This window comes from Suricata suricatta, chromosome 11 (genome assembly GCF_006229205.1).
Source record: "Suricata suricatta isolate VVHF042 chromosome 11, meerkat_22Aug2017_6uvM2_HiC, whole genome shotgun sequence".
Taxonomy (NCBI): domain Eukaryota; kingdom Metazoa; phylum Chordata; class Mammalia; order Carnivora; family Herpestidae; genus Suricata; species Suricata suricatta.
Window position 1 is genome coordinate 24721405 of NC_043710.1, and position 15028 is coordinate 24736432.

At 45.5% G+C, this 15028-nt stretch overlaps 1 protein-coding gene across 1 annotated transcript; it reads left to right on the forward strand.

Moving 5' to 3' along the window:
- Window positions 1-325: 325 nt before the first annotated feature.
- Window positions 326-14647, forward strand: COMMD9 (COMM domain containing 9). The gene is made up of 6 exons (XM_029914881.1): window positions 326-420; window positions 9222-9347; window positions 10444-10583; window positions 11870-11904; window positions 12728-12831; window positions 13864-14647. The coding sequence occupies exons 1-6, from the start codon at window positions 370-372 to the stop codon at window positions 14002-14004; spliced, it is 597 nt and encodes a 198-aa protein (XP_029770741.1). The 5' UTR covers window positions 326-369; the 3' UTR covers window positions 14005-14647.
- The last annotated feature ends 381 nt before the right edge of the window (window positions 14648-15028 follow it).

Here is a 15028-nt window from a genome sequence, read left to right on the forward strand (position 1 = left end):
CCAATCCTGGTGCGGTGTGGGAGGGGATTACATATGGGTGTGAATACCACTTGCAAGTGCATTCCCCAAATCAGCCAGCCCACCCACACGGGTCAAGGAAAATCAGTTTACCCAGACCTGGTAAGTAGCCAAGCCAAGCAAATGTCCACGAGGGCACATCATCCCGCGCCTGCGCCCTCCAAACTCCACTGTCCTAGAGTCCCCAGACTGAGCCATCCAATGGTCACAGCCTATTGCCCCCTCCTCACCCTGCAGCAACCGGGGCAGCCACCATCACCTAAAGGACTACAGCCCCCGGCATGCTCTGCGGCGGCCTCGGAGCCATGTGACGAGCTGCTCAGCGTGTCGCTGTCAGGTGACTCGGGGAAGATGGCTGCGTTGACAGCGGAGGACTTCGCCGCGCTCCAGAGCCTGCTGAAGGTAAACTGGCGGGGTGGGGACAGCATGAGGCGAGTCTTTGTCCCCAGGCCTTGGGAAGGAAAAGGAAGACTAAATGGACCCTGATTTGGAGCCGCGACTCTGCCACTACTTCTTTGGGTGACCCCGAAGTTGCGCCTTTCCGAGCTTTTTTGAAAGTGAGCACGAAATTCATACCTGCCCTGCCTTGATGGTGGAGGGACAAATAAGATAACGGACGTGCCGGCGCTGTGCAAATGTCCCCTACTAAAAGTCTCTGGGGCTGGCTTTCGGGATTGGTTGAGGTGGAAAGTGCTAGATCCGCGTTGCGAGTTCCCCGTTTCATCCCGCAGCCCCCCCTTAGCTCCGTAGTTGGGAAATTTCTCTTCTCGGAGCCCGCATAGCCCCCCAAGTGAAGTGTGCGTTCGGTTCTCCGGAGTCCCGGGTTTTCTGTAGTTGCTTTGACCTGGGTGAGGGCCAGAACACTCCCTGAGAATTATTTGAAAGACTGTGAAGCTTCGTAAAACCAAATGACATGATGGACTGGAATTACTTCGCCTATGGTAGAAGGGGTCTTCCCTTGTAGACACTTTGCTGCCTTTCTTAAACAGTGGAAGATCCAATCGGTACTTTTTTTTTTTAAACTCCAGATGAATTAAGCTGAGTTCATAATACTAAGCAGTTCATGGTACAGCATCATCGACTGGTTCCTGCCGTGGTCCCTCTTTTGTCTTAGTCACATCAGCGTGCACTTGAATTCTCCTTCGCTAAAAGCATCTGCTCTGTGTTATTCACAAATGTATCCCCAGCAAGTATCCTTCCTCCTGGCCCGCGGCAATGAATGAAGTCACAAAGCTGGGATTGGAAACCTGGGGCTCTCAGCTCCCACCCTGGGCCTTTCCACCTTCATTGTGGCTGTTCTGACCACCTGTTACCTATTCATCGTATGGACTTTTTTTCTTTAATAAACTTTTTTAAAAAATCATTAATGTGTAACACACAGAAAAGCGAACATCATGGTGATTTATCACACACCTGTGTAACTGTCACTTTGGTCAAAACCAAAACATAACCAGCGCTGCAGAAATCACTCTGTTGTTCCATAATTGCTACCCTCACCAACCCGGTAGTAACCACTGTCCTTACTTTCAAAATCACTTTATTACTGCCCATGTTTGAGCTTCCCATAAAAGGAATAATAAAGCATATACTTCTTTTGTTCCTGGCTGTTTTTGCTTGCCCTTATGTAGCGATCGTTAACTCATTGTCATTCCTATTATTCTGTGTATTTTCTTTTTTAAAAAAATACTTTAAATTTCTTATTTTGAGGTTATTGTAGATTTACACGCAGTTGTAAAAGGCAATACAGAAAGATCCCATTTATGCTTTACCCAGTTTCCCCATCAGTAACATCTTGCAAAAGTATAGTATGATGTCACAACCAAGATACTGACCTTGATACGTCAAGATTCAGAACCCACCCTCATCACATGCCTTGTATACTTTTATACACTTCCCCTCCGCCCTCACCCTCTCCTTGCCCTCTGGCGTTAAGTGACCTATACCTCATTTCTGAAGTTTTGTCATTTCACGCCTGTTATGTGAATGGAATCATGCAGTACATAACATAGGCCTTTTCACCTAGCCCGTTTCACTTAAAGATTCATCCACATTGTATCAATAGTTATTTTCTTTTTATCGTTGAGCAGTAGTCCATGATATGACATTTAGATTGTTTCCGATGTTTTGGTACTACAAAGAAAGCTGCTGTAAACATTTGTGTACAGGTTTTCATATGAATGCAAGTCTTCATTTATCTGCAATAGATGCCTAGGGATACAGTTGCTGGATCATTTGGTCGTTGCCTGGTTTGTTGGGGTTTTTTTGTTTTTTTATTTTTTAAGAAACTGCCAAACTGTTTTCCAGAGTGGCTGTACCACTTTACGTTCTCACCAGCAATGGATCAGTGATCCTGTTTCTCCCCATCCTTGCAGCATTCGTGGTCATCACTGTATGTTATTTGAGAGAGAGGAAGAGAGAGACTCCCAAGCAGGCTGCACACTTGCCTAGCCCAGTGCGGGACTCAATCTCATGATCATGAGGTCATGACCTGAGCCGAAATCAAGAGTCGGCCGCTTAACTAACTGAGCCACCCAGGCGTGCCTCTCATTCTGATTTTAATTTGCATGTTCCTAATGATTAATGATATTGAACCTCTTTTCACATGCTTATTTACCATCTGTATATCTTCCCTAGTGACCTATCTCTTTATGTCAGTTGCCTGTATCCTAATTGTATTGTTTGCTTTTTGACTTTTGAATTTTGAGATGATGCATTCTAGACACTGGTTCTTTGTCAGATACGTGCTTTACACCTATTTTCTTCTGGTCTGTAGCTCTCTTCTCATCCTCTTCAGAGCAGGGTATGAACTTGCTAGGTCTGCCATTACAAAGGACCCCAGGTTTAGTGGTTAAACAACAGGAATCTTCTCACAGTTCAGGAGGCCGGAAGTCTGAGACCAGGGTGTTGGCCGGATCAGTTACTTCTGAGGGCTGCAGGGAACAGTATGTTCCATGCCTACACCCTAGTTTCTGTTGGCTTCCGGCAACATTTAGTATACCTTAGCTTGTAAATCGGTGCACGCATCTTCATACCGTGGTCTCCCTTTTTGTACCTCTGTGTCTACATCTCCCTTTTTAAAATAAGGACACCGGTCCTGTTGGATTAGGGTCCACTCCATGACTTCATCTTAACTAATTACATCTGCAACAATTCTGTTCCTAAATGAGACCACTTTTTGAGGTTCTGGGAATTTGGGACTTTGACATATGAATTTTAGGGAGACACCATTCAGCCCATAACAGAAGCTTTCACAGAGTAAATGTTTTAATCTTAATGAAGTACAATTTATCAACAGTTTTTTCTTTTATAAATAGTGTTTTTGGTGTCATGTCCAAGACCTCTTTGCCAAGCCATAGGTCTCCAAATGTTCTCTTCTTTTTCTGAAAGTTTTATAGTTTTGCATTTTACATTTAAGTAATGGTCCATTTTAAGTTAATTTTGTATAACATGTGAGAGACAGTTTGAGATTTATTTATTTATTTGCCTGTGAATGCCCAGTTGTTCCGTTTCCACTTGAAAATGCTGTCCTTCCTGTAGTTACTTGCTTTTGCAACTTTGTCGACAATCAGTTGGGGGACGCTTGGTTGGTTCAGTCAGTTGACCTTCTGATTCTTGATTTCGGCACAGGTCATGATCTGATGTTCATAGGTTCAAGCCCTGCGTTGGGTTCTGCACTAACAGTGCAGAGCTTACTTGGGATTCTGTCTCTCTCTGTCCCTTCCCTGCTTGCTCTCCATCTCTCTCAAAATAAATTAAAATAAACTTAAAAAAAAAGGGATCAGTTGGGTAAATTTGTATAAGGTCTATTTCAGGATTCTTTATTTTGTTTCATTTATTTATTTGTTTATTCCTCTGATGATACCACACAATCTTAATTACTATAGCTATGTAATAAGTCTCGAAATAAGATTGGCTGATTTTTCCTACTTCATTCTTTATCAAAATTGTTTTACCTATTCTAGTTTCTTTGCGTTGCTATATAAATTTTAGAATGATTTTGTCTATATTTTTAAGAATCTGCTGAGATTTTTATAGAAATTGTGTTAAACCTGTATATCAAGGGAGCATTGACATCTTTAGTGTATTGAATCTTCCAGTCCATGATATAGTTCCCCATTTATTTAGATTTTGATTTCTTTAATCTGTGTTGGGTAATTTTTAGCATACAAGTCCTATACATGTTTTGCTAGATTTATACCAAGTATTTTCCTTTTTTTGAGTGATTGCAAATGATATTGTATTTTTACTTTTATTTATTTGTTTTTTAAAGTTTATTTATTATTATTATTATTATTATTATTATTATTATTATTTTAAGTAATCTCTGCACCCAGTGTGGGGCTCAAACTCACAATCCCAAGATCAAGAGTCCATGCTCTTTCAATTGAGCCGGCCAGGCACTCCTGATATTGTATTTTTAATTTCAGTGTTTACACGTTCATTGCTAGCATTTAGAAATACACCTGAGTTTTTACGCATATCTTGTATCTGCAAACATGCTGAACTCACTTATTCTAGTAGGTTCTTTTGTACATTCCTTGGGAGTTTCTGTGTGGACAGTCATGGTAGCCGAAAATAGGGCAGCTATGTTTCTATGTTTCTGATCTTTTATTTCTTTTTCTTATTTCAGTGGCCAGAATTTTCAGCACTATGTTGAAAAGAGTGGTGACAGCAGACATCCTTGGCTTGTTCCTGACTTTAGATTTTCACCATTAAGTATAATGTTATCTCTAGGTTTTTTTTTTGTAGATGCTGTATATCAAGTTATGGAAGTCCTCTCTCTGTTTCTAATTTTATGAGAGTTTTCATCAAGAATGGATGTTCAGGGTCACCTGGGTGGCTTAGTTGGTTAAGCAACTGACTCTTGGTTTCGGCTCAGGTCATGATCTTACAGTTCATGGGTTCAGGCCCCACATCAGGCTCTGCACTGAACATGGAGCCTGCTTAGGATTCTCTCTCTCCCTCTCTCCCTGCTCCTACCTGCTTGTACTCTCTCTCTCTCTCTCAAAATAAATAAAATAAAACTTAAAAAAAAAAAGAATGGATGTTGAATTTTGTCAGCTGCTTTATCTGCCTTCATTGATATCATGTGATTTTTTTCTTGAGCTGATTAATATGGTATCCTTTTTTGTTTCCTAGGAAAGACTGTGTAGAATTAGTTAATTCTTTCTTTAAATATTTGTTAGAATTCTCCAGCAAGCGGTGCCTGGGCGGCTCAGTCTAAGTTAAACATCTGACTTCGGCTCAGGTCATGATCTCACAGTTCATGGGTTCAGGCCCCACATCAGGATCTCTGCTGTCTGCATAGAGCTTGCTGGGACTCTCTATCTCCCTCTCTCTGCCCCTCCACTGCTTGTGTGCTTGCTCGCTCTCTCAACAATAAAATAAACATTAAAAAATTTTTATAAATTCTCCAGCAAAACCATCTGGGCCTGGAGATTTCTTCTTGGGGAATTTTAAATGATGAATTTCATTTCCTTAATCATTATAGGGCTATTCAAATGATCAGTTTTATATTGGGGTAATTGTGGTAGTTTGTGTTTTTGAGGAATTTATCCACTTTATCTAAGCTGCCAGATTTACATTTATAGAGTTGTTTACAGTTATTCTCTTGTTTTCTTTTTGAAATCTTTAGAATCTGCAGTGCTCTGCTTGTTTCATATCTGAAATTGGTAATTTATGTCCTCTCTCTGTTTAAGTTTGTTGGTCTTGGTAAAAGTTGGCCAATTTTATTGATATATTCAAAGAACTAGTTTTTTGTTTCATTCATTTCTTTCTTTTTTTTTTTTTTTCCTGTTTTCAATTTCATTGGTTTCTGTTCTTTATTGTTTCCTTTCTTCTTCCTTTGGGGTTATGATGCCTTTCTTTTTCTTTGTTCCTGTGGTGGGAATTTATTGATTTGAGAACTTTCCTCTTTTCTGATAGATGCATTGAATGCTGTAAATTTCCCTTTCAACACTGTCATGACTGTGTCCCCAAAATTTTGGTTTTGTTTTTCCTTTTTATGCAATTAGAATAATTTTTTAAATTCCCCTTGAGCTCTTTGATCTATAGATTAAGTTTCCAACTGTTTGGATATTTTCTTGACATCTTTTTTGTTAGTGATTTCTAGTTTGATTCCATTGTGGTCACCAGGAACACACTCTGTATGACTTCAGCTCTTTCAGATTTGTTGAGGTCTGTTTTATGGCTCAGAATATGATCTATCTTGGTATATGTTCAGTGGGCACTTTTAAAGAATGTATATTCTGTTGCTTCTGGGTACTGTTCCATAAACATTGATTGGATTGATTGACGGTGTTATTGAAATGTTCTATTTCCTTTTTGAATATTTGTCTAGTTCTATCAGTTGTTGAAAGATAGTTGTTGAAGTCTCCAACTGTATTTGTGGATTTGTCTATCCCTCCTGTCAGTTCTGTTTTTACTTTTTGTGTTTTCTAGCTCTCTTCCTGAGTGCATACATGTTTAAGATGTTTTCTTAGGAGATGGAACCTTTTATCATTATATAATGTCCCTTTCTGTCTCTGGTAATTTTCTTCGCTGTGATGTTTACTTTGTCTGATATTAATGTAGCCAGTCTTGATTTTATTTCATTAATATTTGCATGATATATCTTTCCCCATCCTTTTAATCTGTGTCTATCATATTTGAAGAGCATTTCTAATAGACAGCATTTAATTGAGTCATATTTGCAGCTCATATTTAATTTATGATTTACAGCTAATACAATTACTTAATGTTAATTTAAGTCTGCCAGTTAATTTTTTTCTTTATCTGCTCTTTTTTGTTTTTTGGTTTCTTTTTACTTTTTCCTGCTTTCCTGTGGTGATTTGAACATATTTTTGCTCTTATCTGTAACATTTTAAAATATATTTCTTTTTATAATCTTTTTAGTGGTTCCCTAGTTACTACATTTATATACATAACATCACAATCTATCAGTGTTGTCATTTTACCAGTAAGGGATGAAGTATGGAGACCTTATCTTCTTTCCTATCCCTTCTCTCATTTATAATATAATTGTCTTAAATATTTCCTCTGCATACATTTAGAGCCACATTGGATAGTGGTATAATTTTTGCTGCATCCTTCAAACAATTTAGAAATTCAAGAGAAGGAAAGTCTATTATTTTTACCCTTATTTTTGCTTGTTGTGTTCTTTCTTCCTGATATTCCAGGGTTCCTTTTATTGTTTCCTTTCTGCTAAGAGAACTTCTTTTGGCTTGTGACAGATTTTCTCAGTTTTCCTTTATCTGAGAATGCCTTGATTTCCTCCCCATTTTCTGAAGGATATTTTTTTTGCTAGTGTAGGATTCCAGGTTGATAGTTTTTCTTCCAATACCTTTAAATATTGTGAAAAATACTGTGCCACTGCCTTCTTGCTTCTGTGGTTTCTGATTTGAAATCTGCTATTATTCGAATTATCCCATATAGATAAGATATTGGTTCCTCTTACTGGTTTCAAGATTTTTTTTCTTAGCCTTTAGTTTTCTAGAGTTTAATGATGGGTTTCTTTGGGTTTATCCTCTTGCGCATTTGCTTAGGTTTTTTCTTTTAATTTTTTAAAGTTTTTTTAAAATTTATTTTTGAGACAGAGAGACAGAGCATGAATGGGGATGGGGCAGAGAGGAGAGAGGGACACAGAATCTGAAGCAGGCGCCAGGCTCTGAGCTGTCAGCACGGAGCCCGATGCAGGGCTCCAACCCACAAACCGTGAGATCACGACCTGAGCTGAAGTGGGAAGCTCAACCGACTGAGCCACCCAGGCACCCCATGCTTAGGTTCTTGAATGCATACAGTTGTGTCTGCACATTATTTATTTAAGTACTTTTTTTCAGCCTTGCCCTCTTTTATCCTCTCCTTCTAAGACTCCAGTGACATGAATCTTAGATTTTTTGGTATAGTCCCATAGACCCCTGAGGCTCTGTTATTATTTTCAATCTGTTTTCTGTGTGCAGATTGGGTGAGGTCAGGTGGTTCTGATTCTTTCCTGTGGTCCCTTTCATTCTGGTGCTGAGCCCATCTACCAAACTTTTAGTTTTGGTTATTGTATTTATTCAGTTCTAAAATTTCCATTTTGTTCTTCTTTGTATCTTCTGCCTCTTTGCTAGGACTTTCTGGTTTTTTAATTTGTTTCAAGTGTGTTTGTATGTACTTGGTGAAGCATTCTTATCATGGCTGCTTTAAAATCTTTGTCAGATAATTTTAACATCTCTACCTTGATGTGGACAATCTAATGATTGTCTTTTTGCATTCAGTTTGAGATCTTTCTGGCTCTTGGTGTGATGAATCGTTTTCAGTTGAAACCTGGGCATTCTTGTGTTACACTTTAAAATTCCGGATCTTATTTAAATCTTCCGTTTCAGCTGGCTTTCTCTGACACTACTTGGGTGGGGGGACAGGATTTCTGCCTCACTACTTCCAGATGGAGATAAACTTCCAGGTTCTGCACTTGGCTCCCACTGACACCCAAAGTGGGGGCTCCTGGTGACTACTGGGCATGGGTGTGCCCTGGCTCCGGGTGGTTCCTGTTAACTCCATGTGGTAGTGGGACTTGTCGCCCGTCGGTGGGACGAAGGCCCCGGCTCCCTGGCGGGCACGTCGGACATCGCACTGCAGCCTCCACGGGCCGCAAGTCTGCACTCCGAACCCGGCCTTTGCTGACGTAGGTGGCAGAGGGGCTCTCGTTGTTTCCTGTGGTGTTCGGCTGCAGCAGGGCAGTCACCACCTGAAAGTTGTCTGTCGTACCAAGCCTTCTTGGTCCTTTGGCTAGAGAGAGCAAGTATTTGTTGGGAGTTTTTGGTTTTGTCTTTGTGTACCTGTTGGCATTTTGGGGTGCCCTGTTCTTCAGCTCAAAGTCTGCGATTTACAAACAAAAAGAAAAGCCGGGAAGTCACCACCATGTCATTTCTTGGTCACGAGGTCCATAGGTGGTCCCTCTCCTCCCCTCCCCCTTTCAGAGTTATCTTACGTTTGTTTTCTGTATGTGGTTGTAAGTGTGCCCAGTGGTTTTGGTTGTGCTCAGAAGGAAAAATAAGGAAAAGTACATGTATTGCATCTTTCCAGAAATGGAAATATCCGATGCACCTTTAAATCTTGAGTCCCAAAGGTCTCACACCATGACCGAGACAGTATTATGTTCTAAAACATGTATTTTCAGAGTCTGAATTGGCTTCTTTCCCCATCTGTGAATTAATTCACAGGCCTCCTCAAAAGATGTTGTCAGACAGCTGTGCCAAGAGAGCTTTTCCAGTTCAGCCGTTGACTCAAAAAAACTCTTGGATATTACATGTTCCAGCTTGTCTGTGACCCAGGAGGAAGCAGAGCAAGTAAGTATGGTCAGAAACGACCTTTGGCCACTGGCTTCTCAGCTCATTAGTCTCTTTCGTAACTTCCCAGTCATTGCCACATCCAAGGAAGTTGTTCCCCTGAAATGTCTGTTGACATTATAACAAACTTAAAATAGATGTTTTTTTTTAATGCTAGTGAACTTAAAAGCTATTGTCTTTGAACCTTCACTTCCTTATGATAAATGAGGCCTGGATGGGAGAATTATACCTAGAATCAGAGGTCCCGGCCATTTCCTTTCCAGACTTGTTCCCTAGACAGTGTGGACAAAAGCCAGCCCTTTCTGTGATTTTCTTTCCCTGTAACGTGCCTCTGCTGTTAGCTTGTCAGGCAGAGAGCTTACACAGATGTCCTAGGGGTCACTGGGCAGAGCCTCTGGGGCAACAGGGCTCAGTTGGGGGACCCTGGAGGGCACTGGTCCCCTAATGTGCACCCTCATCGGTGGAGGCCTAGCCCCCTCACCGCTTGGCTGTGCCCTGTGGCTGAGCCTCCTCCCAGGGCATCCGAGAGCAGTGCCCTCCAGAGAGTCTTGGTTTCAGCTAAGCCTTGTTCTGTTCCCGAGATGACCGCGGGCCACACCGAGCTGCGAGTTGCAAGGACAGAGGGTGGCACACGGCAGCCTAGCGGGGCAGCATCAGGCACTCCTCCTCTCCAGGGCGGTCAGCACAGCCCACCCAATCTGTTCGTTCTCTTGGCCCTCCTGAGTGACAGCCGAGGGACAAGGACACCCTGGAATAGAAGGCCAGAACCTCAGGCGCCAGTACCACTGGTGACAGTTCAGTATGCCCAGCTTCGGCTTGGGGCGGGCAGCAGGCAGCGGGCAGCCGGAAGCCGAGCTCAGGGGTTCACACAGACCTCGGGTCCGAGGTGGTGACCCCAGGCAGTGACCTGAGGCAGTATCACCTAGCAACACAGCTAAGTTCTGCTTGGGAACAAGGGGTTAATAAAGACACCCATCTTGTAGAGCAGCAGGGATGCAGAGGTGGGCCGAGGCGCGTGGGCATCAGGACCATGGGGCTGTTCGGGTGACTGGGGCCCTGCAGCCCCCCGACCCCGCTCTCCCACCCTGTCCTGCAGCTGCTCCGGGCCCTGCACCGCCTCACCAGGCTGGCCGTGTTCCGTGACCTGTCCTCTGCCGAGGCGATTCTGGCTCTCTTCCCTGAGAATTTCCACCAAAACCTCAAAAACCTGCTGACGAAAATCATCCTAGAACATGTGTAAGTGTTCATTTCTTGAGAGTTCCTTGAAATGCTTTTATACTGATATTGCAGGTCAATAAATATTTGCCTTCAATCTCATTGTTAATGGCTAAATATATTATGTGGAGAAATTGTGTATAATTTAGTTAAGAAATTCCCTAGTATTGGATGTTTAGGCAAATGGCAGTTTTCACTTCAGTGAAAAATTTACTGTGGAAGTTTGCTCACATGCTTCATCATTTCCTTACTGGTTAAAGGCTGTAGTGAGGCTTTGCTTTATAGTCTCGAGGTGGCCGCTAGAAAGTCCGTGCCAACTGCTTCCCCCAGCAGGGCAGGAGAGCTCCCCTCCCCACCCCTTCCTCAGCATGGAGGGATTTGTTTTCCTTTTGCCCCCAGTTCACAGATGGCAAATGCACCTCATTCCAGTGTAGACATCTTTAATTGATGTCAAGTGTCTCTCATATTTTTTAAATTCTTTTTTAATGTTTATTTTTGAGAGGAAGAGTGTGAGCAGGGGAGGGGTGGGGGCCACAGAGAGAGAAGGAGACACAGAATCGGAAGCAGGCTCCAGGCTCTGAGCTGTCAGCACAGAGCCCAGCGCAGGGCTCGAACTCACACACTGTGAGATCATGACCTGAGCTGAAATCAGGTGTTTAATCGACTGAGCCACCCAGGCGCCCCTGTTTTTCATATGTTTAATCGGTCATTTTTGTTTCTTTTGGGCACAACTTAAGCAGAACCGATAGCTGCTGCTTAGCAGCAGGCTAAGCAGAACTCTCGGTGATAACAGATACTGCCTGCTCGCCAGAGGTGTCACTGTTGATTCAGACTTCCTCACGCGTGACCACATTTTGTCCTGTGCCTGGCACCTCACTGTGACACTCTTTGCCATAGCGTTAGGTCTGCTTGGCTGTGTCTGCCCGAGTGCAGTGCTTTGTGGACTAGACGCTCAATGCGGTAGATTGACCCTTCCTGTTCTGTCTCTGAGAACGACAGTGCAGGACGATTGCAGTGCGCTAAGCCTTTTCTCCCCACCCTGAGCTCTGAAAACTTAACCAGCTGAGCCACCCAGGCGCCCTGCTCAGCTATGAAAACCAGCACTATGGTCTTAACATCGCTGAGTTGTGTAAAACAAACAAAACACTGCTTCTTGGTGGCAAACAGTTCTGTGGTCCTTTCCTGTCAGGAAGGGATTACGGGCTTGAAGATCCCAGAAGGGGTAGAAGTCCAGGCCCATGGGCCCTCTCATTACTGGTTCTCATCCCTCTTCCATTATTTGTTCCTCATCTTTCCCTGTTAAACAGCTCCACTTGGCGAACGGAAGCGCAAGCAAATCAGAGTGAGTACCGAGACACCCGCCTTCCCCCTGCCCGTCCGTCCGCCCCAGCTCTGCATCTGCCCGGCAGCCAGGGCTTGTAACCAGAGCTCCACGTGCATGAACCTAACCCCAAGGAGCAGCGTGTTGTGCTTTTCTGTTTAATAATCACTTTTCCGGTTTTTTTCTGATGGTAAACTTAATATAATAAGGGCATATTGTTTATATGAGAAAAAGGAAATATGCAAACCAGAAAGTGAAGTACCTACAGCTATCATATTTCCATTAGGAAAAAAACAGTAATGGAAATTGAATTAGTTTGAAATAATAAAAGAGGGTATATTATAAATGGTAACTAAACTTACTAGCCAGTCACAGTGTCGACAGATTTGAGCATTAACCCAGTGGGTCCTCTGCACCTGCACCCTCACCCCCACCCCCGGGAGCTAGGCTAACATTATCCCGTTTTACAGAGGAGGAAACAGGCTCAGAGCTTAGAGAGGTGGTAGAACCCATCTTCAGGCCAACTCTCCACGGTTGTCGAAGCGACACACTTCCTCAGACTCAGGGCCAACCTTGTCTTCTCTGCCTTGTGTCTTCTCTCGTTCTGTGATGACTCCTGGAGGGTTGTGTGCGGGCAGAAGCCTGGACAGTGGGCACCAGGAAGCTGTGCTGAGTGCACGCGGCACAGGCGGTAGTGAGGAAGGCCTGTGCCTCCCGGTGAGGTCTCCCGCGGAGACTCGCTCTGTCCCTTGGGAGCAGGCCACAGCCGGCAGGGCCGTCTGTCAGAGGCAGGGCTTGGGAAGGTGAGAGGCGTGCGCTCCGAGCTGGGCTCTCTCCTTCGCAGTCTCCCTGCCACGCCTGGTCGACCTGGACTGGAGGGTGGACATCAAAACCTCCTCTGACAGCATCAGCCGCATGGCCGTCCCCACCTGCCTGCTCCAGATGAAGGTACGTCCGCGGTCGCGCTCGTGAGAAGGAACGAAGGGGAATCAGTGACCCGGTGCCCCCGCGAGCCCTCAAGAATACCGGTCTCCAAAGCTCTGGGACCTCTAGCCCCGTAGGAAATATTAGCTCCCCCAGATGGGGTCTTTATCTGTCAAGTATCCATAATAGTACTGTATTAAAGATTTCACACATAATAAAACACATACTGAAAGCAGACATTTTAAAACCTAAGACAAACACAAAACACAAGTTTTAAAAGTGGTGTGCCAATCCCTGACGTTTACCGGACACACTGGAAGTTTAGCTTTCACAAGGCAGACTTCGGATTGCCCTCTTGATCATTTTGGCTCACTCGGGCAGCTGTCTGTCTGATGGATAGGCCGCCGCTGTTTGTGACGTGTCTGGGCGGGAGCCCCTGTTAGCCGCTGGACAGCCGTCAGTCCTTCGTTTTCTTGTTCCCACACTCTGCCTCCCTGGTGTTACCTTCCCTTTACAGTTCTTTCAGGAATCTTCTTAAACCACATGTCCATTTGAGGGTTTGTTTAGTGATGGTGTTTACTTAACCACATACCCAGTAAATCAGACCTGTAAGAAAATGAAAAAGTAGCGGTGCCTCTAACAACTAAGTCTTTAAATATCAGTAGAGTTTACTTTTGTTCTTAAAGAAGCAGATACACCTGACTAGAAGCTGTGTATTTACTCTGCATCCGGTGGAGTCAAGCGTATGCCTAGCACCCGCTGTGTAGAGCAGCAGTGTGGGTCCAGCAGCGCTTCTCACTCCATGGCCCGGAGTCGGGCCCCGAGGGGTGAGTGAGCCTTGGCTTCTCTGATGCCCTCCCTGAGCATCCTCACGGACAGAACTTTCCCAAGCCTCAGGGGATCTCGTTTGCTAAACGACTCCAGGGCTGGACTCCATGTGGCTCTGAGCAAAGAACCTGTCCTCCGAGGTTCACGAGAGCCGGGTAGGGCTCCCAGGTCCAGGTCTCACCTTGGGAAGAGGGGCGCTCTGACTTCAGGGCCATGCTCTCTTTTCAGATCCGGGAAGACCCTAGTCTGTGTGGAGACAAGCCCTCCGTCTCGGCCGTCACCGTGGAACTGAGTAAGGAAACGCTGGACACCATGCTAGACGGGCTGGGCCGCATCCGAGACCAGCTTTCCGCCGTGGCCAACAAATGACCCCAGCCAGCCGTCGCCCCCGCTGCTGGGTCCCAGCTGCCGGCCAGCGAGGGAGCGCCTCCCAGCTGTCTCTGTAGCGGCAGCTGCGGCCGACGGCAGGCCGGCTGGGAAGGGGCTGCCATGCGGAAGGCACGGCGGATGGGGAGGACGCAGCCATGCCCCCCCGCCGTCCTCCCTCATCTTTCCTCTCCCCGAAGCTCTGAGGCAGAAGCCTCCTCGGCTGGAAGGCGTAACCAGCACTGTGGCCTGTGAGGGGGACTCGGCTTCGGCAGCTGCCCTGAGTGGCCAGCGGGAAATCCGGGCCCAGCTGGCGGAGCTCATCTAGCAGGTCCCTCCCAGCAGCAGGTGGGACCCGTGAGGTGGCAGCTCGGAACACAGGGAGGCCACTGGCAGTTCCACTCCGTCAGGGAAGCTGGCGGATCCCCAGAGCGGGGCCACTGCAGTGTGACGCACCCCTGGCCTCCGCCCAGGGCCCCACCCAGCCCCCTCCACCCTGCCAGCCCTCCTTCCGGCGCAGGGAGGCTGAAAGGGGGGCTGATCTCCTCCTTCACGCAGCCAGAGGGTCCTTCCTTGGCATCATGCTGCCGTTCCAGGCTAACGAAGTGGGAATGATTGGAAATAAATAATGGTTCTAAAAACTTCATGACTCTAGTCCTGTTTCTTGAAGCTTCTGTTCGTAGCCTGAGTTGTTGCCTTAGGCCAGTGCCGCCTCACGTTCATAAAGATGATCCCAACTTCGTAATGCCCAGCAGCTAAGCCCGTGGGCACAGCGTGACCTGAAACCAGTCTTGTGACCCTCCCCACCCACGTTCCCTGTTTGCCTGTCACTAGAGCAAAGGAAAGCAAGGTTGACAGTGTGTGCTTGTTAAGAGCTGGCGTGGAAGAGCCCCTAACAGCGGAGCCACATCCCTGGCGCGTGTCTGCGGCATCCCAGGGGCCCCTGTGTGAGGCTGCCGCCTTGTCCTCCCCATCACCCCATGGCAGCAGCGCCCGCCTGCCGGGCAGGGTGCATGAGTGCGGGGTG